Source organism: Acinonyx jubatus, chromosome E4 (assembly GCF_027475565.1).
Source record: "Acinonyx jubatus isolate Ajub_Pintada_27869175 chromosome E4, VMU_Ajub_asm_v1.0, whole genome shotgun sequence".
Taxonomy (NCBI): domain Eukaryota; kingdom Metazoa; phylum Chordata; class Mammalia; order Carnivora; family Felidae; genus Acinonyx; species Acinonyx jubatus.
The window spans coordinates 15786747-15811913 of record NC_069395.1 but is presented as its reverse complement, the minus strand read 5'-3'; the positions used below and the strand labels follow the sequence as shown (position 1 = coordinate 15811913).

General features: G+C 36.0%; 1 protein-coding gene across 1 annotated transcript in view; it reads right to left on the bottom strand.

Moving 5' to 3' along the window:
• Window positions 1-25167, bottom strand: part of USH2A (usherin) — a 725654-nt gene that overhangs the window by 115821 nt on the left and 584666 nt on the right. Inside the window, exons 55-57 of the mRNA XM_015077386.3 lie at window positions 21291-21398; window positions 13838-14021; window positions 12216-12373 (exon numbers count right to left, since the gene is read on the bottom strand). Coding sequence (XP_014932872.3) covers window positions 12216-12373; window positions 13838-14021; window positions 21291-21398 — 450 coding nt within the window. The remainder of the gene's footprint in view (window positions 1-12215; window positions 12374-13837; window positions 14022-21290; window positions 21399-25167) is intronic.

The window sequence follows — 25167 nt, the reverse complement described above, 5'->3', positions numbered from 1 at the left end:
TTAGGGTAATTGCTTTAGGCTGTTACTAGACCTCCTGGGATTGCATTTTCATTCTTTCTTCTCTGTTTCTAGGGTAGATTTTATAGAAAAGTTTGACAAACACACATTTGAAAAATACTCCATCGTTCATGTTGAACTAGACAAACCACAGAATGGAACGAAACAGATCAAATCCCTCCTCTGCCCTTATTTGTTTCTGATAAGTTACCTAACCTCTATGAACACCGGCCTCTTCTCTAAAATGATGATACTAACAGCCATCTCATAAAGAGCTATAAGGATTAAATTAGAAAATGCATGTAAAACATTTTAGTGCTTTCCTACAACATAGAAAATGCTGAATAAATGGCAGACATTTCAGCAAAACAAAACGAAATGGAACAAAATGCAAAACGAAACCCACAACTATGACTCTCAAAGTTTTATGTGTCCTCAAACACTCTGAACTCACCTTTTATATTGTTTCTATTCCAATTACAAGTAAATGTTATATTCTGTCAGGTAAATATCTTTATAACAATACTTTATCTAATTTTGTTTTTTATGAATACTTGGATACAATCAAACTGTATTCCTATGAAGATGTTTTATTTTTCAATTCTAGCAGTAATTTAGAACAGTCTTTTCTCCAATTCATCTGACATATGTCTTCAGTCTATAGCTACTGGTCTGCTTCCAGTAACTTCTCTGCTTAGAAGGACAGAACTCCTAGGGGGTCAAGGAACACAATTGTGCTTCTGCTACATTTCAAATATAGACATAGCCTTGGTCTAGGTTTAAACATGGCCAGTCAAGGCATGGACCTGGAAAATGTATTTTTCACGTCTTGGTTAATTGGAAATAAATGTCCTTTACATATACCTATGAAGTGTTGAAACAGAAAATGCTCCTTGAAGCTGTGAGCATGTCAAACACTGACATGTATTTAGGAAAGAGGGCCCCTCCACTGTCATCATTTACAGGACTGTGACATGAAAGCTTCCTGTGTTCCTGGAAGCCCTGTACCATCTGCAATGAGTCTGAAACGACCTAGCCCCCTGGTATTCTGATGACTAAATGAAATGAAATGGGCATATTTGTTAAAGTCAGCTGGGAAGCCACACGACTTGGTTAGTTCCCGAGTTCATAAATTTATGTCAGAGCAAGAGGAGCAGTGGAAGCTCAAGTGAACCAATTTACCCTAAGTGCAAATGGCAGTTTTGTTATTTGGTGTCAAAGTTACCAGTCGCACAATGACAAGCTGCCATAACACATTTTCTTGTTCACTAAAGAACAAGGATTTCGTTGGTTAATATTCCTTGCAAGGCTCCTTTTCATAATTTACAACAACTAGATGCTGATAGGTTATTTAACATTTATGAAGTTAAGATGTAATCAGAAAAACCCTGATTATCTTTACAAATAAAAAAGTTAAATTATTCAACTTTTTTTTTTCTCCATGGCTTCATTTCACAGCAGGTGCATACTTTACAATGGGGCAAGTCAATCAAATAATCCTTTTTAAAAATCTTTTTTTAGGAGCTGGAGCAGCAACAATTCTAAGAGGAAAACTATTAATTCGGTTTGGTAGCTGCATTTGCTTCAAAACATTCGTTGCACTTAATGTAATGCTCTGAACAAATCAGCCTAAATTCTTGCTTATATATTTTGGTAGGCATATTTTGGTTATGCCCTTTTGGAAGTTTGGAAGGGAAACAAGACTCTCTTAAACATACATCCATTCCAACTATATGGAAATTTTACATAACTTTGTATAATATTTATCATTTTATGGCCTTTCTACCCTAATAGATAATAGGGTTCATGACAGGAAGGACAATGACTCATTCTTCTTTGTAGCTCTCAGGGTGTCTAGCATTATGCCTTGCTCCTGAGTGGGGCTCAGCAAATATTCTTATGTTCATTAAAATGAAGACAGGAATCAATACACCCAAAGGCTAGTGAGTTATATCTCATGGAGTTTTAAGCTACAAATAAAACACTCCTACTGGATTATTGGACGGGCTGCTCTTGAATTACATTGTCCTCATTCATATTTGCTATATTTATAGCAAAGTTATTTTTTAGCTTTTGAACTGGATCATAGTAGAAGTTAGAAAAAAATCATTTGCTTTCTGCACTGGGCACTGTTTATGTAGAAAAATACTGAGAAAATATAACAGTAATTTTGACTACAGAATTTGGAGTCAGATCCATTGTGGGTTGGTTCTAACACCTACGTGTAAAATAACCCAGATTACAAAATTTGGTAATATCTATATTGATTTGTTCTAATTAGTAAAATGGGCAAAACAATAGGGTATACTATATTAGGTTGTTAAAAGCATTAAATGAGATACATGTAAATTTCTGAGAAAAATGTCTACTACATATAAGAACTCAGTAAAGCAAGTAATTCATTAAATAAAAAAAGCAAAGGCAACAAAATAAAAAACTCAACAAGTGTGACACATCAACTACAAGCCTTCTGCACAGCAAAGGAAGCCATCAACAAAAGGAAAAGTCAACCTGTGGAATGGGAGAAGGTATTTGCAAACCATTCATCTAATAAGGGGCTAATATCCAAAATATATAAGGAACTCATACAGCTCAATAACAAAAAAACAAATGAACTAATTAAAAAATGGACAAAGGCTATGAATAGACATTTTTTTCCCAAATAAGTCAGACAAATGGCCAACAGGCACATGAAAATGTGCTCAACATCCTTAATGATTAGGGAAATGCAAATGAAAAACGAGATGCCATCTCATACCTGTTAGAATGACTATTATCAAAAAGAGAAAAGATAACAAATACTGGTGAAGATGTAAAGTAAAAGGAATGTTTGTACACTGATGGTAGGAATGCAAACTCATATTTCCAGTTTACTATGGAAAACAGAAAGGAGGTTCCTCAAAAAATTAAAAATAGAACTACTATATGATCCAGGAATTCTACTTCTGAGTATATAGCCAAAGGAAATGAGATAATTATCTCAAGGGCTATCTATACTCCCATGTTCATTGCAACATTATTCACAATAGTCAAGTTACAGAGACAACTGAAGTGCCTATCCATGGATGGATGAAGAAAATGTAATACACACACACACACACACACACACACACACACACACACACAGGAATATTATTCAGCCTTAAAAAAGGAAGAAAATACTACCATTTGTGACAACATGGATGAAACTGGAAGGCATTATGCTAAGTGAAATAGCCAGACAAATACAATAACTTTATGGTATCAGTTATGTGTGGAATCTTAAAAAAGATCAAACTCCTAGAAACGAAGTAGAATGGCAGTTTCCAGGGACTGGAGGATGGGGGAAATAGGGTGAAGTTGGTAAAAGGGTACAAACTTACACTTATAAGATGGATAAGGTTAGAGGATCCAAGATATAACATGGTGACTATAGTTGACAATACAGTACTGTATAATTGAAATTTGCTAAGAGAGTAGAACTCGTATTCTCACCAAAAAGACAAAAAATAAATATGTGAGATGATGCTTGCATTAATTAACTCAATGGTGGGAATCCTTTCACAATGTATATATGTCAAAACACCACATTGTACTTTTTAAATATATTATAATCTCATTTGTCAATTATACCTCAATTTATCTGAAAAAAAGACGGATTTAACACTCTTCTACATAAAATGTAAATCATTGAAACGAGATTTACACTTTCTTCTGAAGTTCAGCTTGGGTTTTGCACTTATAAGAAAATTGAAATAATTGTTATTGTTGAATCCCAATTAATGTGATGTAAATTTTTTAGAAAGCTTAATGCCTATTTTGGCTTTAAATGGCTAGTAACTGATCTAACACACTGCTGTTGATGAGCTAACTGACCACCAAGATGCCTAATGTCTGTGGATACACTATATTGTGCCTAAATACCCTTTATCAAAACTCTGTTAATAAAAAGCATTTTTATTCCTAACCAATATCTTTTTATTTCTAAGAAATGTTAATTGAAATGATTTCTCATAGAAGAATTGTTGCTAATTCTTTTCTTTAATGGACCAAGAGATGAATGTTAATGGACAAGAACCAGTATTTTGATATTATGCATGAAACCCAAATAACACAATCTTTAGTGAGAAAAGTGTGTTGGATGCGGTGACATTGTTAATTAGAACATGATGAAGGGCTAGAATAGTTCAAAATATAGTCATCACCTTGATAAATTAGAAAGATTCATTATTACCTTCAGGGTTTAAATAATTTTGAATGTTTGGTTTCTGAAACAGCAGGAATATCTCTATTCTTATTCTGAGTAAACCATTTATGTTACATGAAATATTTGCTTCTTCATTTTCTATGATTTTTTACCCATTAGTTGAACATATATCCTTTGCTGTATTTAATATGAATGTGTAAGTCCTGACCTGAGGTCAGGAGCTGGTAAAAGGTGAGAAGGAATGGTTAGGGATAAACTAGCCTGGCTGACATCTGTAGCTTGAATAATAATAGCCAGCATCCAGGTAGTGCCCACTAAATGCTTACCCATGCTCTCTCACTGACTTTGCATAACAGCAGTACAAGGTAAGCATTTAATATCCCCTTTCACAGATGAGAAACCTGAAGTTCAGAGACACTGTGCAACTAGCCCAAGGCCCCAGAAAAATTAAATGGTTGACCCCGTTCCACCTAGAAACCAGGATTTCCTTTTCAGAAATAAGTGGAAAAAAAGATAGGTATCCAGAAGACGACATACAGCATTTGGAAAATATGTGTATTGTCCTGTTTGTCTTTAAAGAAGATATATGTATTTGTGTATGCGTGAATATACAAATATGTATTTGTGCATGTCCATGTGTGTTCGAGGTTGAGTTACTGTGGAGGGAGGGATAGGCTTCTAAAGGAAACCAAGTGTTTGACTAATTTTAAGCAGCAGAAAGTCCAGAATTTATTTATACTCAACTGAATGATGAATATTAGAAGCTTACTCACTATTTGTTCTTTCATTAATTCAGCAAACATTTTATAAAGATATGCTATTTGTGCACCATCTGATTTGGAGGTACAAATGATATACAAAAGAGTAGAAATCTTGATTTTCTAGAGCTTGCAATTGAAGTATTTTGATAATTTTACTACTGACATTTATCTTATCAAGTAATAATGATATGAAAGGGAACCGGGGTTTACTGGAAGGTAAGAGAATGTCTACCAAGGTTTTAAAATAGTATTTGAATATTCTTTTTGTGGACTTTTGAGAAATGACTCCCTCTCCCACCTTACTAAAATCTTTCTGCATTTGGAATCTGGCTTTGCTAAGTCATGTCTATTCTTCCTGGACTTTTGGATTGATAGGCAAAGACTTCTGGTTACTAGCTCCTTCACGCCACAGGAGAAAACTATTGCCAGGTAGATATTTTCCCTTTAGGGGCTCACCATTTCCACAATTAATTCTTCTGATCTTGACATTTCCAGCCAAAAACATTTGGTTTTTGCCAACACCTAGCTCTGTTGCTTGGCCCTCTGGGCTACTATTTCAAAGAGCAGAGTTGCTGTATCCCAAATCTGAAAGACGTTGGGTAATAAATAAAAAGTTTGATTTGGATCTCAGAGTTAAGCCAAAGACACGCAGAGACTGCATTCGCAAGGCAGTTGTAGAGAACAGACCTGAATTTGGATCTCGGCTCTGCTGTGTAACCTTGAGTATATCATATCACTTCTTTGAGATTCAAATTTCTTTCTTTCTTTTTTTTTTTTAATTTTTAATGTTTATTTCTTTTTGAGAGAGAGTGAGACAGCATGAGCGGAGGAAGGGCAGAAAGCGAGACACAGAATCTGAAGCAGGCTCCAGGCTGTGAGCTGTCAGCACAGAACCCAATGTGGGGCTCGAACTCATGAACCGTGAGATCATGACCTGAGCTGAAGTCGGACGCTTAACAGACTAAGCCACTCTAAGAATTTGAGATTCAAATTTCTTATCTTAATATGGAGATAATGATATTGTCACCCAGAGTTTGCATGAGTATTAACTGAGGTAAAGCAAGGAAAGTGCTTATCAAAGTGTTTGGCATATACTAGAAATTTAACAAATGGCAAATATAAACAAATGATACTATGCATATAAATGATATTTGTCAATAGTGTTTCAATTATACTTCCCCTGAATATTCTCACACATTCCCGGGGCCTCACTTCCTTTTCTGGTAGGATTTATAAACATGTATTAAGACTTAATTTATAGATATCATTGAAACAATAATTTATAGCTGAAAACACACTTAATTGCCTAGGTAATGTTCTGTTGCCAAGCAGCCGCATAGATATTTTTTTCCCCCAGCAACTTACCTGTGTAAAGTCACTCTATTCACACTGACCACAAAACAAAATACGTGTAAAAAAAAACAGTTAACTGAACCACCATTTTGGGTTTGTACATTCAAGAGAAAGTGGTTTGATTCATGTTTTCAAAGAAATATTGTAATTGACCACTTTTGCTTGGTGTATGATTCATGACTACTAAATTTGAAGCACATCAAAATCATCAGGGGAACTTAAAAAAAATCTAGATTTCTTAACTTCATCCCCAGAGACTTTTATTCAGTAAACTTGGGGTTGAGAATTGGTCTTTGCAAAAGTTTTCTGGGTGATTCTAATGTTCATTCAGATTTGGGAACTATAGGGATGGAATGTTTAGCCATTTTTTTCAGTTCCGCTTATGATGTCATCATTTGTAATGGCAGGGGGGTATGGTGAATACCCAGAAAGCTCTTGATTGTGAGCAAATAAACAACCTCTGGTTATAACAAGTTTGTTTTCTTTCTGTTTAAGACATATATTTGTGACTATTCAGAAACAGAAAAATGTTTTTATTATCCAAATCAAAACACAGCATGAGGTAGTTTCCAGTAAAATCAACTGTAGATTATACACAAGTCAAAATCATCTGCCTGTTTACTGAGTTCAAAATCCTTCTAGGCACCAGGAAAAACTTTAATTTAAGATTTTAATCTTTCCATATATTACAGGGTTTCTGTAATGGATTTTGTGCATCTGAAACTAAAAGATTGACAGGTCTGGATATTATAGATTTTTTAACCATTGGTTACATGGTCAGAGTTAGTGTGTGAGGCATTTCTATGATATCCCCTAGGCTGCACTAGACTGAACAATTTCCACAAAGCCTGAGGTAGACAAGAGTTAAGGTTACATTTAAAAAAGCAGAAGGCGTGTTTTATTCCACAACAATTCTTTTCTGAGTGGAAACATTATACCCTAAGCATAAAAATATGATGTTGAATTCAAAGGAAAAATGACAAAATGCAGGGAAATTCTAAAGAAGTCTTAAAAATTTACAAACACAATCCTGCAGTGCACAGTTTTATCATTTTAAAACCAGGGGGCTTGGAACCTAGCAAATGCTGAAGCAAATACATTTTCAAAATAAATAATTGAAGACAAAAATAATTTCCCCCAAAGAACCATCACTACTTACAGAACATTACACAGTGTCTGCCAGTTATATAAATTACCTCCTGTAATCTTTGCAACAACCCAAGTGTAGGTGCTATCGCTATTTCCATTTTACAGACGCACAGAACAGAGACTCAGGGAGAAAGACTGACTTGTGTAAAGTCAGCTCACAGGTGGAACCACTGGGCTATGAATCCCGGTTTTCTCTTTCATCTCACACCCGTTGTCTTCAGGTCCTTACAGAGTGTAAGGTCTTCAGATTAGCAATGGCAATTTATGTGTATAATAATGTTAAAATGACAAGAGATTTGATAAGCCATAGAACTTCCTCATCACATGGCTTGGAAATCATTAATTTTGCTTATCATCTTGGACTTTCTCTTACTGTCCTTTGACAATTTGGGTTGTAGAACACCCTGGTCTGAGTCCGAGAAATCTCTGGTTAATAGGCTAAATCTGGTCTCTGACTGGCTCTTTTCTGCCTCATTTTACTTCATGGCACAAAAGCACCACAGCACTGTAAAGATGCCAAGGAGAAATATTCTAAAAGATGGCGAGATGGCAATGCTGTTCCATGCAAGGAGACGTTGATTCTGTAAAGGGATATTCAAGTTTGTACATTTTCCACAGCAGAAGATATGTGTTTTATTCCATCAAAACTAAGAACAGAGTTCAAGAAGATCTGTGTTCCTAAGACTGAGATAAGGAGCATAGCACTTTATGACACAGGCTGGCACCGGTGATTGTTCCTTTCTGTTGTTTAATTTAATGTGTTGTATATTTATATTTTAAAACAAAGGTGGATGGAATCATTTATATTTAATATCTTGGAGAGACTTACATTTTTCTTTACTTATAAAGCTCTTGATAAATTTTCTCCTGTGAATTTGACCAAATTAAGGCCCTTTTGTTTTTGATCTTAGGTTAGGACATCAGAAGGCTCTTGGTTTATGAGAATTGAAGTTTTATATATTAGGCCTGTATGTTACTTTATTGACTATATTACCTGTTTTTAGTTTTTATTTTAATTCCAATTAGCTAACATAAAGTGTTATATCAGTTTCAGGTGTATGATATAATGAGTAAAGAATTCCATATGTCACGTAGTGCTCATCACAAGTCATATTAAGCCCCATCACCTTCCTCAAAAAACTAAAAATAGAACTACCCTACGACCCAGCAATTGCACTACTTGGTATTTATCCAAGGGATACAGGTGTGCTGTCTTGAAGGGACACATGCACCCCCATGTTTATAGCAGCACTATCGACAATAGCCAAAGTATGGAAAGAGTCCAAATGTCCACTGCTGGATGAATGGATAAAGAAGATGTGGTATATATATATATATATATATACAATGGAGTATTACTCAGCAATAAAAAAGAATGAAATCTTGCCATTTGCAACTACATGGATGGAACTGGAGGGTATTATGCTAAGTGAAATTAGTCAGAGAAAGACAAAAATCATATGACTTCACTCATATGAAGACTTTAAGAGACGAAACAGATGAACATAAGGAAAAGGAAACAAAACTAATATAAAAACAGGGAGGGGGACAAACCAGAAGAGACTCATAAATATGGAGAACAAACTGAAGGTTACTGGAGGGGTTGTGGGAGGGGAAATGGGCTAAATGGGTAAGGGGCATTAAGGAATCTACTCCTGAAATCATTGTTTCACTATATGCTAATTTTGATGTAAATTTTAAAAAATAAAAAGTAGTCATCTTAAAAAGAAAAAAAAATAATAGAAATGTTGCATAATCATAGATTTATATCTTATAAAACGATATCAACCTGCAAAAAAAAAAAAAAAACAAATCCCCATCACCTATCAACCTCCATAACTGTTTTCCACAGTGGCTGCACCAGTTTGCATTCCCACCAACAGTGCAAGAGGGTTCGCCTTTCTCCACACCTGCGCCAACAACTGTTGTTTCTTGTGTTTTTCATTTTAGCTATTCTGACGTGTGAGGTGATAACTGCATGGTAGTTTTGACTTGCATTTCACTGATGATAAGTGTTGATAAGCATCTTTTCATGTGTCTGTTGGCCATCTGTATGTCTTCTTTGGAGACATGTCTGTTCATATCTTCTGCCCATTTTTAAAATTGGATTGTTTTTTGGGTGTTGAGTTTTATAAGTTCTTTATATATTCTGGATACTAACCTTTTATTGAATATGCCATTTGCAAATATCTTCTCCCATTCTACAGGTTGCCTTTTAGTTTTGTTTGTTTTCTTTGCTGTGTAGAAGCTTTTTGTTTTGATGAAGTCTCAATAGTTTATTTTTGCTTTTGTTTCCCTCGCCTCAGGGGACCTATCTAGAAAAAAGTTGCCACAGCTGATGTCAGACAAATTACTACCTGTGCTCTCTTCTAAGATATTTATGATATTAGGGCTCATGTTTAGGTCTTTAATCCATTTTGAATTTATTTTTGTATATGGTGTGAGAAAGTGGTCCAGTTTAATTCTTTTGCATGTTACTGTCCAGTTTTCCCAACACCATTTGTTTCCCAACACCATTTCTTTGTTGAAGATTAATTGACCATGTAATTGTGTTTTTTTTCCTTAGGTTTTCTATCCTGTTCTCTTGATCTATGTGCTAGTACCATACTGTTTTGATTACTACAGCTTTCCAATATAACAAAGTGAAATTGTGATGCCTCTGCTTTTCTTTCTTTTTTTCAAAATTGCTTTGGCTATTCAGAGTCTTTTGTAGTTCCATGCAAATTTTAGGATTGTTTCTTTTAGTTCTGTGAAAAATGTTGTTGGTATTTTTTTTTCAACGTTTATTTATTTTTGGGACAGAGAGAGACAGAGCATGAACGGGGGAGGGGCAGAGAGAGAGGGAGACACAGAATCGGAAACAGGCTCCAGGCTCTGAGCCATCAGCCCAGAGCCTGATGTGGGGCTCGAACTCACGGACCGTGAGATCGTGACCTGGCTGAAGTCGGACACTTAACTGACTGTGCCACCCAGGTGCCCCTGTTGTTGGTATTTCAATAGGGATTGCATTGAATGTATTGATTACTTTGGGTAGTATAGACATTTTAACAATATTATTTTTCCAATCCATGAGCATGGAATGTTTTTCCATTTCTTTATATTGTCTTCCATTTCTTTCATCAGTGTTTTATAGTTTTCAGAATACAGGTCTTTCACCTCTTTGGTTAGATTGATTCCTAGGTATCTTATTATTTTTGGTGAAATTGCAAATGAGATTTTTTTCTCAATTGCTCTTTCTGCTGCTTCATTATTGGTGTATAGAAATGCAACAGATTTCTGTACATTGATTTGTATCCTGCAACTTTCTGACTTCCAGTACTATGTTGAATAGAAGTGGTGAGAGTGGACATCCATGTCTTGTTCCTGACTTTGGGGGAAAAGTTCTGTTTTTCTCCATTAAGGATGATGTTAGCTGTGGGTTTTTCATATATGGCCTTTATTATGTTGAGGTATGTTCCCTCTAAACTTACTTTGTTGAGGGTTTTTATCATGAATGGATGCTGTACTTTGTCAAATGCTTTTTCTGCATCTATTGAAATGATTATATAGTTCTTATCCTTTCTTTATTGACGTTATGTATCACATTGATTTATGAATATTGAACTAACCTTGTGACCCAGGAATAAATCCCACATGATTGTGGTGAATGATTTTTTTAATTTACTGTTGGATTCAGTTTACTAGTATTTTGTTGAGGATTTTTGCATCTCTGGTCATCAGACCAGATATTGACCTGCAGTTATCTTTTTTGTGGTGCCTTTATCTGGTTTTAGTATCAGGGTAATGCTGGCCACATAGAATGAATTTGGAAGCTTTTCTTCCAAATGCCAGCTTAACTCTTTTGTTTTGACAGAGATAATTGTTCAAGTAAATGAAAAATGCTAATTATTTTATGGAATGGACCTACCGACGGTCAACATGGCTGTTAACCAATTATTTTCAGTGTATGTTATTCTGATGGAGACAACAGAAATTTGTGTCAATTTTATCTAATGATTAGATATTAAATATAAATCAATATTTTGAAGTGAATTTAACACTTTAATGCATTTCACATTGTACTTAAACAAAATTTCCCTATGTTCCTTATGTTTAAAGACAGGTCAAAGAGATTTCCCTTTAATCCTTACTTCACAGTAATGCAATCAGATTTGTACCTGAAGATGATGCTTACGTCAAAATACGATAACACACTAAACCACAAAAGCAAGTCGCTAGTGACTAAATGGCACAATGGAGGCTATACAGCTCAGAGAGGCAAAACTCAGCTACCATAATTGGTCACAACCTGAGGGACATGGATAGAGGAGACTGTTGTCTTTCTGAATTCCTTATTCACTGCTGTAATAAAGACCAGATCATATAACATCAATGATCCAATCTAGGAAGTCCTGTAGAATGAATGTTTAGGTCATTCAGGCCTATACGACTTACCTTGGATATACATTTAAATAAGGAGACAGATTTGAGTACTTGAAAGAAAGTATTACTTTGATAGAAAGTATATATCTAGGTATCTAGGTCTCTTTATCTACATATCTACATCTGCATCTATATGTATGTATGCATATACTTACATATGTATAGACTCAGCAATGTGGTTTAGATTATTCTGTTTATATTTACCCAGGAGACAGATTATTTCCTTCTCATTTACTAAATTCAGACATTTCCATCTTTATCTCAAATTAACTTTCTCTGAAATGTTTTACGTATACACATGCACACACACACACACACACACACACACACAGGTTTTATTTATTTACCTGGTGGAGTCCAAGCTACAAATATGGAATAAGGCCCGAGTACTGTGCTATTACACGGAGGCTGGATTTCCTCTGGTGTGAATACAGGTGTTTGTACAATGTAATCACCACTAGGGCTGCTGCCACCCCCATTTGCAGCTTCCAGTTTATAAATGTATCTATATTAAAAAGAAAGGATTGTGATAAGGCAATGCATAAGAGATGCGAACGATGATTTCTGGCTTTTCTCTCCATTGTTTGGTCGACAGTTAATGACAAAATGCAAATTCTCTGCTCCTTGTCCAGAACCTTCACTATTGACTTGATAGTTTTTTCAGAACATGCATCATTCTCTCCAGACTGCCTTATTTCTGTCCTTCTCACTTTATTCCTAACCCTCTAGTAATCAATAACTTTTCATAAAGATTTCAGGAAAGTCCTGGAGTGTGCCACTGGATTGTGGAGGATTCAAATGAATCTTCCCCATTTTTAAATGGGTTGGGGTTCAGGGAAATATGTTCAGAGGAAGATGTTTCTAAATTGATCTGCTACTCTCCACAATAAAACTGAATTGATCTCTACTCTCTGCAATAAAACATCTGTTGATCGAAGATATATTTTGTCTTTGCTGAGAAATGAATGGGAATGAATTGCAAATATGTGGAACTTTTTCCCCTAAAATCACTCTACCTATATATAGTGTAGCAAGCAGAGAAAACATTATGCTAGAAGAAAAGGTAGTTGATGTCAAACAAAACTCCTTAAATCTCTTTTATTGCTGGTTTAAGAATGCATGTTTTTGAAGATAATTTGATAATTTCTAAAGCTTAATACTTTGTGTATTTTATATACTTAAAAATCCTCATGCTCTTCTGTCAAATAGAAGACTACTTACATTTTTTTAAAATGTCATGAGCCACCTGGGTGGCTCAGTCAGTTAAGTGCCCCACTCTTGATTTTGGCTCATGTCATGATCTCATAGTTTGTGAGTCTGAGCCCTGCATCGGGCTCTGTGTTGTGTGGTGATTGCTTGGGATTCTCTCTCTGCCTCCCCCACTCCCTTCTCTTTCTCAAAAATAAATAAACTTGAAAAAATAAATTAAAAATGTCATGTACTCTGAAGGCTAAAGTAATGAGTTAGCACTTGAGTCTTCAACATCTGAAATGAATGAAAAGATCTCATCAGCTATGAAATGGCTAATGAAAGAGGAGATTATTTAACCTATTAATTTAATATTGTTTCATTTAGACGGTGCCTTGGTGGCTCAGTCTTTAAGCATCTGACTTTGTCTCAGGTCATGATCTCACAGTTCGTGAGCTCAAGTCCCACATCAGGTGAGTTTGGGTACCAGTTTAGGTGAGCTCCAGCCTTGCTTTGGGTGAGCACAAGTCTTGCTGTGGGTAAAACATGAACCAGCTTTGAGTGAGCACTGCTTCTCTCTCTCTCTCTGTGTCTCTCTCTCTCTCTCTCTCTCTGTCTCTCTCTCTGCACCTCCTGGGATCCTCTCTCTCTCTCTGCCCCTCACTCACTTGTGCCTCCCCGCTCTCTCAAAAATATTGTTTCATTTAAAGATGCACACTTTTCAACCCTGAAAAATGTAAAACTCTAACTATATGATTGGTAAAGTTTTCTTTGAGTTTACCTGCTGTTGGGCTCCAGGTTTTTATCAGTGAAATTCTGCTCCTCATTGCCACCCAGGAAAACCAAGGTTCCATTACGACTCAATTGATATTGAGAAATGAGGCCATTGGGCTTTTCTGGTGGACTCCAGTATAATTCCACTGTCGTAGAAGTGATGATAATGTGTCGAGGTGTCACCCAAACTCCTGGAAAAAATAACACAATGAGGTTTTATTGTTGGAGTAAAATATACACCTTATCAAAAGTCACACCATCACCTCACATACTATGATAATTTTATTTTGTTGATAGAAAATTTCATGGTAAAGCAAAAAAATACAGTTTCCATACTTTTGAGGTAAAATAGACAATTGGGTATAAATATATTTGTCAATGCTTTGATTATTTCATTTGTGAATTGCCTTTAGAAAGTGAATGCCAGACAATTAAGTGGTAGAAGATTTCTCTATCTTGGCTGTTACTCTGACTTTAATCAAGACCTGAGAGACTATCCAGGAATTTTATTTTTATTTTATTTTTTTAATGTTTATTTATTTTTGACAGAGAGAGAGATAGAGAATGAGTGAGGGAGGGGCAGGGGGAGAGGGAGACACAGAATCCGAAGCAGGCTCCAGGCTCTGAGCTGTCAGCAGAGAGCCCGACGCGGGGCTCGAACTCACAGACTGCGAGATCTTGACCTGAGCCGAAGTGGGACACTCAACCGACTGAGCCACCGAGGGGCCTCAAAGACTATCCAGGAATTTTAAACTTTGATACCTACTTATGTGGAATATGTAGAAGTAATCATAATACAGTATTTACCTGAATTTTTAAATTCAGCGAATAACATACTTTGCCTTTGCCTCTCTGACACCATGTGCTATGCTCTTTTTCATCCTTTTTCTCATTTACTGGCTCCTCTTTCCCTACTGGAACTCAAAATTATGTGGTGCTTCAGAGACCTAGGCTCTCTCCTCTCCCTTATTCTTCCCTCTTCTTACTCCTTCTTTCTAGGGGATCTTCATTTAGTGTCAGTTTTAAATACCATCTCTATGTCGAACATTTCCAAATATGGCTCTCTAGACTGAAATTATCTCTTGGCTTCAAACTCATGAACCCAACCGTCAACTTGACACCTCCATTTGGATGACTAATTAAGTATGAAAGACTTAAAACATCCAAAACAGAACTCTTGGTTTTTCTTTTATAATCTATTCATCTCCCAATTTGGACCATTTTCTTGGTCAAAACCCACAACATGTTATTCTTGAGGCTCTCACTGTTTTCACCCTCAAATCCCACAGGTTCTACCCTGAACATACATAGTTCTCTCTACCTTAATGTCCACCTCTTCTGATCCAAGCTATGTTGCTCTCTCTCATGAACTTCTATCACAGCCTCTAAACTGGACTCTGTTTCAAAACTTGCCCTTCTCTATTTCATCATAATCTTTGCAAAGTGTAGAAAGTATGCACATAAGTTATTGTAATCTTTGTAAAATATACAGCCCTTTTGAAATTAGTCACACAATTCCAATCCCTTATGATAATCTGTATAGTCCTGCATTTTTTCTGGCCCTGGCCTACCTGGCTCCAACCACAAGAGACTCCTTCTATCCCCAGAATGTTTCCTGTTCTTCGTCACCTCTGAGATTTGCACTTCCATTCCTTCTGCCTGGAACACTTTTGTTCATGACAACACGACATTTTTGTAATTTATCCTCTTAGTTCAGTGGCCTGTGTGACTACAATCATATCAGGGAGATCTTATTTGACCAACCTTCTCTAATTATAACTGTAACATTTTCTAGAGTGATCATAACCTAGTTTTTCTCTATCCTATGTCTTTTTCTACTTCCTCTTAGCACTCATAACACAATAATCTTTTTTTCTTGATATTATCATTATTTCTATGTTGTTAACACTGCATGGTCTACTTCTTTCTCCTGCTTCAATATAAAGTTAGCTTCATGAGGGCAGGAATCTTTTATGTATTTTTGTCAGTGTATCTTTAGGGATAGATAGCACAATGCCTAACTGATATTGAATAAATGAATTTATTGCAAATACTTCCTGCAAATTACTATGTTAAGCACTATAGGCAGTTCTAGTTCTAGAAATATAAACATGAGTAAGCTCTGGCTTGTTTCTACAAGGAATTTCCTCTTCTGTATAAAAGTTAAAATATACACACAAACAACTGTTATTCAAGGTCAAACATTCAAGCACTCTTACAGATGTACAAACATATTGACGGAGAACCTAGGCAATGAGGAAGATCAATGCTACCATTTCATGTTGTCATCTAGGTATGCTCTCAATAGACACTGTAACTCTCTTCTTCAGCTTTTAAAAACTCATGCAATATTAGGTTCCCTGTAATCAATAGTGTTTGGTTGATTGTATCTCTGGTGTAAGGTATCCAGTAAGGGATAATATTTCAACACTTTTAAAAGAAAAATTTCCAGGACATTCAAAGGCAATTTATTTAGCAACATCCTGAAAGAATCAGGATACATTTTTAAATGGCTCAAACGTGCTAATTTTCTAAGGAACAACTTATTCCTGAGAAGAAAGTGTTCATTTTGTTCTGAAAGTTTACTCTTAGATACTTGGATAAATACACCAATCATAGTATACAGTTATGTCTGGGTTTCTCTGCCAACAGTTGGTAGATGAATCAATCATCTAGAGTTCTGACTCAAAGATGATATTAGTTTGTTGATTTAAGAGATAAAGTATAAGTTTTAGTTCATAATCTGCTTCCTGGAGTCCCATATTTTTCACCTTGGAAGGTGTATACAAAATCACCAAGGGGCTAGAAAGTTTATTGCTTAGTTTCCACTTTGAATCAGTAAATACATCCTGTGGATATAGAGTTAATGAAATAACATGAATCAAAATCTTGGGTTTGCCTCATGTTTTAAATAAAAATTGAGTTTGATATTTATACAAATTGGTGAAAGCTCTGGTCATGTTGGTAATAATTCTGTGTCCATTGATTTGATTTATAAGAGGAAACAGAAATGTGTAAAAAATACTAAGTACTATGGTTTTATTTGTATAATGGCATGGGGACATGATTATCTTAGCAACTGCCAGAAATCTTTGATAGAATAAGACCCACTTTTGGTGAAATGTCTTAAGAATCCCAAGTGGAGAATCTGCCTTCCTCTCTGAGCATGAGTCTCAGGTGGCATCAGAAAAAAACCTATCGTATATAATAGAAGGACAGAATTGAGAAAACTCAAGGGAAGGAAATGGGTGGTCATGAGAGAAATCACCTAGAAGGCAGGTGGGGGGCAGGTAAACTACACGAGAGGTATGAGAAGAAAAGGTCAGAAGGAAATCTTGGTAGATCTTTTGCAATAATAGCTACCAGAAAAGGGACATGTCTACTAGATTTGTTTTAAATTTGTTTTGAGTGCCATGCAATATTACCTGCTTATTTCTCTACAGATCTTGATTCCAATTAAAAAATCCCAACATTTATTGTGGATTGACTTTCCTTTGGAAACTAGCGAAGGGACCCTGTTCTGTATTGGCTTATGTCATGGAGGCCTTGAATTTTAGATTATTATTAATTGTTAATTTATTCATCCAACATTCCACTCAATTTTGTGTCGCTTTCTGTGTTGGGCACTGTGGATGTGGGGGTAAAGACAAATAGTCTTTACCCTTCAAGGACCCCATAGTATTGTGGTGAATAAAAATGAACAAATAAAAATTTATAATCCAGTTTGCTGAGTGCTGTAAGAAAAGGAAACATAGTGCTTTAGAGCACTTAGGAAGGGTATCAACACAGACTGGGAGTAATATGGGGATAGAGGGGAAGCAGGAGAATTCTAGAAGGGGAGAGATGTGAACCCAAGTTTGAAAAACTGGGAGTTAGCTGAGTTAGTGAGAATGTAGGGAAAGAAATCAAAACTGTGGGAAAGCCACACAAAGTCTTTGAAATATGGGTAAGTATGGTAGAATTCCAGGTACTTCAGCATGACTGGTACACTGGAGGGCATGTGGGGAAGACAGAAAGATTCAACAGATGGGCAGAGTTTAAAGTTTGAGGGGTCTATTTTGCTTTACTAAGAAGATGTGGATTTTTTTTTTCCTGGAAGGAAATGGGATTTTATGGAGGTGACTTGGCAAAAGGGAGGAAAGAATTGGAATGGGAATATGAGGAAGAAGAGAAATCACTAGAGTCAGGAAGACTAAATTATGAAAAGTTATAGGAGTCTGAACTAAGGCAACACCAGAAGGGATGGAAAGGAAGAAAGCATTTTTTAAAAATCCTTAAGATTTAAAATTACTAAGATTTTATGAAGAACTACATATTACAACCTAAAAAAAAAACCAGAAACATCAAGAAGGCCCATTTTGGGGTTTAGGTGATGAGGTGGACAATTATACCTGAAGGAGGAAAGAAAGAAAGAAAAGTAAGTTAGGAAGTGAGGAGAGAGATTTTAAGAGTTGAATACTGAGGCTGAAGTATTTTCAAAACACCTAATAAAAACATCTATAGACTGGTGGATGCACAGGCCTTGAATGAGTGCAGACTTTGTGAGAGCTGTATACTTTGGGAGATTGTACTTGAGGATTCCAAGGGAGACCGTATAGTTACAAGTACGAAGAATAGAGGAAGAATCTAACAGTTAAAAAAAGGTGAGAGGAAGAGAGATATGGAATGTGACTGAGAAAGATTCATCTTCCTTTCCTGTTTCCTTTCTGCGTTATCAATGCTAGAGGTAAAGACGCCTGCAATTTTGCATGATTGAACTGTAAAATTAATTAGAGTTGGCTGGTATGGCAGCAATTCTAAAAAGATGGAACAAAAATCCAATTTGAACTCTTCCTATTTGACTAAAAGTGCACAATTTTCTATGAGGATAAAATTGTAGAGAATTATGTCCAACTTATCAATGGGGTAGTAATATACATTAACTTTTTTCCCCTGGATTGAAAATGAGAGAAGTAAGAGGAGCTCAGGGTGGCTATGAAACGATGTTTCTTTTAATTCTCTCCATATTCACTGAGGACACTCAAGTGTGAGACCTTCAAACTACGTCTGATTTACTCAGGCATTTTATAATTAGTTATGCTTAGATTATTAATTTAATGGGATATAACATGTTTATTTCCACTTTACAGTACAACAGAACTTAATGTGAGTCCTGATTTGTTCTCTTCCAACCCCCAAGTTAAGTCTCAGACTACATTTATGTCACATATAGGTTATTCACAAATGGCACTTATACCGCCAGAAAATGGATTCTAAATCCATGTTTGTTCTGCCCGGGAAAGCCCATTTCGTTTATTATTCCTTTGCACAGTTATTTGTGTTAAAGGAAAGGTGCATAAAGTTAAAAAAAAAAGAAATCAAGTAAAACATTTCTCATCTCACACTCCCGTGTGTGGTTGAATGTAATTTTTTCAGTCATGAAATCTGAGCTCTTTAAATAATTTTTTGGGGGGAAAGGTGGGAAAATAGATGCATATTTTCTAAGAATTTAAATATACGGATTTGATGAGTACACTGAAGCAAGAGACCCTGTTATTTTACCAGGTTTGAGTTGCAGCCAAAAATGGTTGATAGATCCTTTAGAAATTATCCATTATCATCAAAGTATCCATTTGATAGTTTACCTTTCCAAAAAATCCACTGCTGGTTTCTTCCTTTCAAAGGAACACTAAGCTTTTTGACATGAAACATTCTTTATATAGAAAACATCATTAGTGAAATCCTGGTGAGGAGCCATATGCCCCATATGTGGAATTTTCCATTTTATTCCCCATTTACTGGTAGGAAGTTCAGGTCTAATATTCTGAGGTACAACAATCCCTTTCATTAGAAGAGTAATGGACAAGCAGTTCAGGACTCTCCAATGGTAATTAACATTATATTTCTGTTTATAAACTCATGTATGCCTCTGTTTCCCCCACATTGAAAACAGGCAGACAATAAAGATGAACAAAATAATTAGTTGATCACTAACCCAAGCTTCTGAGGTTATCTTTCTTCTAAAAGTACATGATAACACCCACTCCAGTTCCCAACCCATTGGTAACCGTTGTTATGTACATATGCTTCCAGAATTTTTTCTATATTTTTATTTACCTATAGAAATGAATATTATTGCCTAAGCATTTTTATACATAAAAGATACCGTGCACTATTGCAGTTTTAATTTCCTCTTTATATGGTTAGATTGTCTCATTCTTTTAAAATGAGGCATGGAGTTTCATAATGTGACTATACCTGAATTTATTTAGCAATTCCCCTACTCATAGACGTTTAAATTACTTCCAACTCTTTTCCATTAAATAAACAAACAAAAATGCTTCAATAAACATCCTGGTACGTGTCTCCTTATGCATTTGTTGAAAGTGTGATTTTCTGACATAGACAATGAATGTGAAACTGCTGTGTCATGGAAAATTAACATTTTAAATTTAATAGACATTGCCAATTTGCCTTCCAAGGTGATGGCCCCACTTTACATGTCCTCAGTCTGTGCTTGGTTCTTCCTCTCCTCTATTGTGAATTTGTTAAAATCCTTTGTTCTTCATGGTCCATCTCAGAACTCACTCTCACACCACAAAATATTTTTGATTTTCATGATGAGTTATAATCTCTCCTTGTTCAGATTATCCTGAGCATTCTGTTCATTTTTCAATTGAAGTACCGTTAACATACAATGTTGGGGTACCTGGGTGGCTCAGTGGGTTAAGCGTCTGACTTCGGCTCAGGTCATGATTTCACGGTTCATGAGTTCAAGCCCTGGACTGGGCTGTCTCCTCTCAGTGCAGAGCCTGCTTTGGATCTTCTGTCTCCCTCTCTCTCTGCCCCTACTCTGTTTGCTCAATCTCTCTCTCTCTCTCTCTCTCTCTCTCCCCCAAAAACAAACATTTAAAAAACAACAAAAACATGCAATGTTATATTAGTTTCATATGTAAAACATATTGATTTGGCAATTCTGCACATTACTTAATGGCAAGTGCAGTCACCATCCGTCACCATCCATTATTACAATATTATTGAACACTTGTTTTTTCTTAACATCACTTTTCAGATTCTCTGTCTTTATATAAGTTTGGGAAATTGTACTGTGTCTTCAACTTGATGACAAGTTCATGATAGTGAATATTTAAGTCAGCTCCAGCAGTGAGCATGTACTTGTCATATAACCGGCATTCCAGAGATGTTTGATTTTTGATTTTTTTGAGAAATTTTATATCAAAGTGTATAATAATTTTTATCACAGAAAAGTAAACTGAAGAGGTTTAAAGAAGTTAAAGCAAAATTTGTGTTGGGTGGCTTATAGGTGAACCAAACCTGAAGAATGGCAGAGTAGAATACAATTTTATTTTGTACCTATCGACTTTATTCCTTCTTTGTTTTACATGAAAGGGTTTATAGAATTCACTTCAAAATGCCATATGAAAACTTCTCCTCCCAAATCATGGATATTTTTTAATTACCTTCAGGGGCTGCCTGCAGTGTCTGACCTAGAAAAGGCTTGCTTGAAGTGCATCCAGCAGGTGTACAAGCTGTAAGTGTGAAGCTATAGTTGGTGTATGGCTGGAGACCTAGAAAGAGCAAACAAGAAATAAAGTACATCTTGAGAGGATTATTTATTATCAATTAAGAACTGGAAGTAACATGTGGAGTTGTAGATATGATTTCCAAAATTTTAAAAGCAGAAAACATTTTCTAAAGGAGGTATGAACTTCACAAGCAGTTCAGTATTAATTGAAATTTCATTTATCTCTGATAATCATATATTCTCAGCCTTAGCAGAAATCTTAAAATTCATGTCATCCATCCATCCACCCATCCATCCATCATCCATCCAATCATTCATCCATTTATCCATCCATCCATCCATCCATCCATCCACCCAGCTATCCATCCATCTTTCTCTTGATTCCCTTGTACAAGAGGTCATTGAAGAGGCTGCCTTGCCTAGTTGATCAGAGTACTCATCTCTCAAAGAGCCCATTCCATCTTTAGAGCTCTAGAGTTTTCCTTATTTTGTTTAAAAGTCCTTTCTTATATTGTGGTGATTTCTTTCCATCACTTGCACCCCTAGGGAGATATAGAACAAATCTAATTTCTTTTCCACATGACAGTTCTTCAAATATTTGTAGACAGTTATCAAATCCCCCCTGAGTCTTTTCTTCTCCAGGCTAACTATCCCAGTTTCTGCAACAGCTTCTTATATGAACAGAGGTAGAAAAAATAAAAATAAGGTTAGATCCAAATAAGGTTAGATCCAAAATAAGGTTTAGCCCCAAGCCATATTTAGCTCATATTCACACCAACCCACTCTGCTTTTTTAATTTTACACTACTTCACCATATGTGCCAATAGAATACCACCTCACACTTCTGTAGTGTTTTGGAGGTATGTTGGTTTTGTCTTTACACATAGATTGAACATAATTTGATGAAGGAATAGTGTTTATTGTATTCAGAATATGACACAGCCCAGTAATTGTTCAATAAGTTCTCAGGATAAATAAGAATGGCAAGCCATTTATAGTAGAAGTTGCATGTTGTTAGACCTCACTACTCCTTAGCTGATGACCTTGGGCAAGTGACTTAGCTTCTCTTTGCCTTGATCTACTGATCTTTAAAGATGGGAAACATAGCAGCTAGGTTTGAAGGCTTTTGAGAAGATTAAATGGGTTATCTAGAGAACTACTTTATTTGACCAGAAGCAACCTTAAGACTCAGCAGCATTTGACAAGGAGCATATGGTGGCTAAAGCTTCTTGCCCTTAATTCTTGGAAAAATTCAAACAATGCCAAAGGTCAAAAATTTTCCTTTTCTTAAAGAATAGGACTTCATCTATATGTCAAATAATTGGGCTAATATATATAATTATTATATTAATTTTTCATGAATACTGAACTACATTTTTATATATATATTGCTCATTTGGCAGGTGAGTTTTTCCAGAGACATTCCTGTGCCACTCTTTTGCTTTATGCAGATTTCTCCTCAAACGCTATATTTTAAAAGATTTTGGCCACTTTATCGACATACTACATCCATCACTTCATATTCCCTCAAATTACTTCCTTCTCCCATAGCCCTCAACATTATCTGCTGTTTTATTACATCTGTTTATTTATTGTTTGTCTCCCCCTCTAGGACATAAGCTCCAAAAAAGCACTAAAAGATACTATATCTAAAAGATACCACTATATCCTTCAAATAATGGCAGGCACAAAGTAGGTGCTGGTTAAACAAACGAAAAAATTAACTGGTTCATTTAGAGTTAGAGCAATAGTCTGGGTTCTCTGCTAAAGCAATAATGTTCTGCAGCTGGAGCTGTTCCAGGATTCAGCTTCAAAGCCCTTTGTGTTTCCACATCAATTTAGTGATAAGATTCAGATACTTATTTGATTGCAATCTTCTATTTGGTTGCTATGGGGGATTTACATAATTTTGATATTTACTTGATTTGTAGATAAGAAATGTGATGAAAGATCTAAGCCCCACTGAAGCCATATATGTTTGATAAAAGCTTATGGGAAAATGCTAAAGATTATAAAATAGAGAGATCAAAAGAAAAAGGGAGGAATCGTCTAAGAATGAAGGTCAGAGACTGCAGTGACGGACTGACTTAGCCTGGTGATGCTCCCTCTTTACTCCTGCTACTGAGAAAGGGGACCTTGACCCTTGTAATACCAATTCACCTGAATATCTTACTTTCTCACTTAGAATGTAAGCCCTTTGAGAGTAAGGTTTATGTCTCTGAGTGTTTTCCTTTTTTAATCATTTTTTTCCAGTTGTAAGTGTTTGATGCTTGTTAAATACTGTTTAAAGAACACAAAGCCCATGAAAGTGCTCCATAAAATGTCAGGCTATCCTGTTCATGATGTCCATCCAAAGTGTCATCGGACCAAACAGGCCCTTCCTCATAAATCCATGAGTATCTCAGCCCCCAACATCTACTTCACTGTGTAGGCAATTGTTTTCTAGTTACAGAATATTATTAAAATAATACAAAAAATTAATGTGATGTGTAAACAATAAATATTTTATAGACTTTTTTCCAAATGCCTGACTTAGTATGGCTGGTAAAAATGAAGCAATGCTTGTTCTTTCTCTGGAATTTTCTTATTAAATAAAAACAAATAAAATGCTGCCCCCTCCCCAAATGAGACCCAATTCTCTTCTTCATTTTGTGTTCTAGCTGGTCTGATATAAGACATGCAATGACCATTGAAGAATATTTTAGGATGCATCTTAGAAAAAGGAGAGGACATTTGTCACCACAGAGGTGTACTAAAGTCGGTGAGAGGATTGAGGGTATTTGCAATAAGGATAGTCGCTAAAAAGAAAATTGATGTATATAAAAATAGAAATTGTCCTTTCCCTACAGAATCTTTCTGAACTGAGCTGAGTGGTATCCACTTTATATATAGCCAAGAACACTAGAAGACAGTACAGCAACGGAGTAGCTAGCCAGTTAGGAATTTTTGATAGATTAAGGAAGGTATGCCAGGGAGTCTGTTACAGGTGTTTAAATTGGATGGTATGTGTTGGCCTTGCAGAGCATGGGGCCAGGTCTAGTAGAGGAATATTTTAAAGCTACTGGGGTACCAGAATCAAGGGGAGAGGAGGTAGAACTGAGCGCTGGGTAGAGAGCCTACTTTGGGAAATCAGAGGACTTCAAAGTCATCACCATTCAGGAGGAGGGGATGTGAGGAACTAGGGAAAGAAAACAAAGATGGAAGGGCAAGAAAGGCAAGAGTGGGAGGCATGGGGCCTTAAGTGAAGGAAGGAAGGACAATGGGCTTAATCTAATTCACTAGTAGTTTGTCCTCAAGGGTTGTGTCTAGCCCTGAAATAGGAGTTTGGTAGCCAATTTAAAGAGCCATATGGAACATAGGTAGAAATATTTGGCTCATTTCAACTCACATTTGCCAGCCTGTGTCATGCAACTCTACATCTGCTATGTTTATGTTTCAGAGTACACTCATACTTCCTTTTATAACAGAACTCCAGGTTTCCTTGTGGAAACCAGTCTTTTGGCTACTACAAGTCTTTGTGCTTTGTTTAGGATTTTCTCCACCTGGATTGACTACTCCTGGACACAGTTCCACATTCCTTGTGCAATGTTAGCTGCTCAGAATTGACTATGTGACCTCATTTAGGCTCATGGAAAGTAGGCCTTGAATTCAAACTTTCATTTTTACTGCTGGTAGTTCTTTGTTCACCACATAGTGCTTGAGAATGGAGAACTTAGAGGTCAAAAGAAATTGGGTCCTGGAAACCTCATCTCATAGCCTTGAGTCTACATCTGATTTTTTATTTACATGAGCCACTTAATGCCCATTTGTTA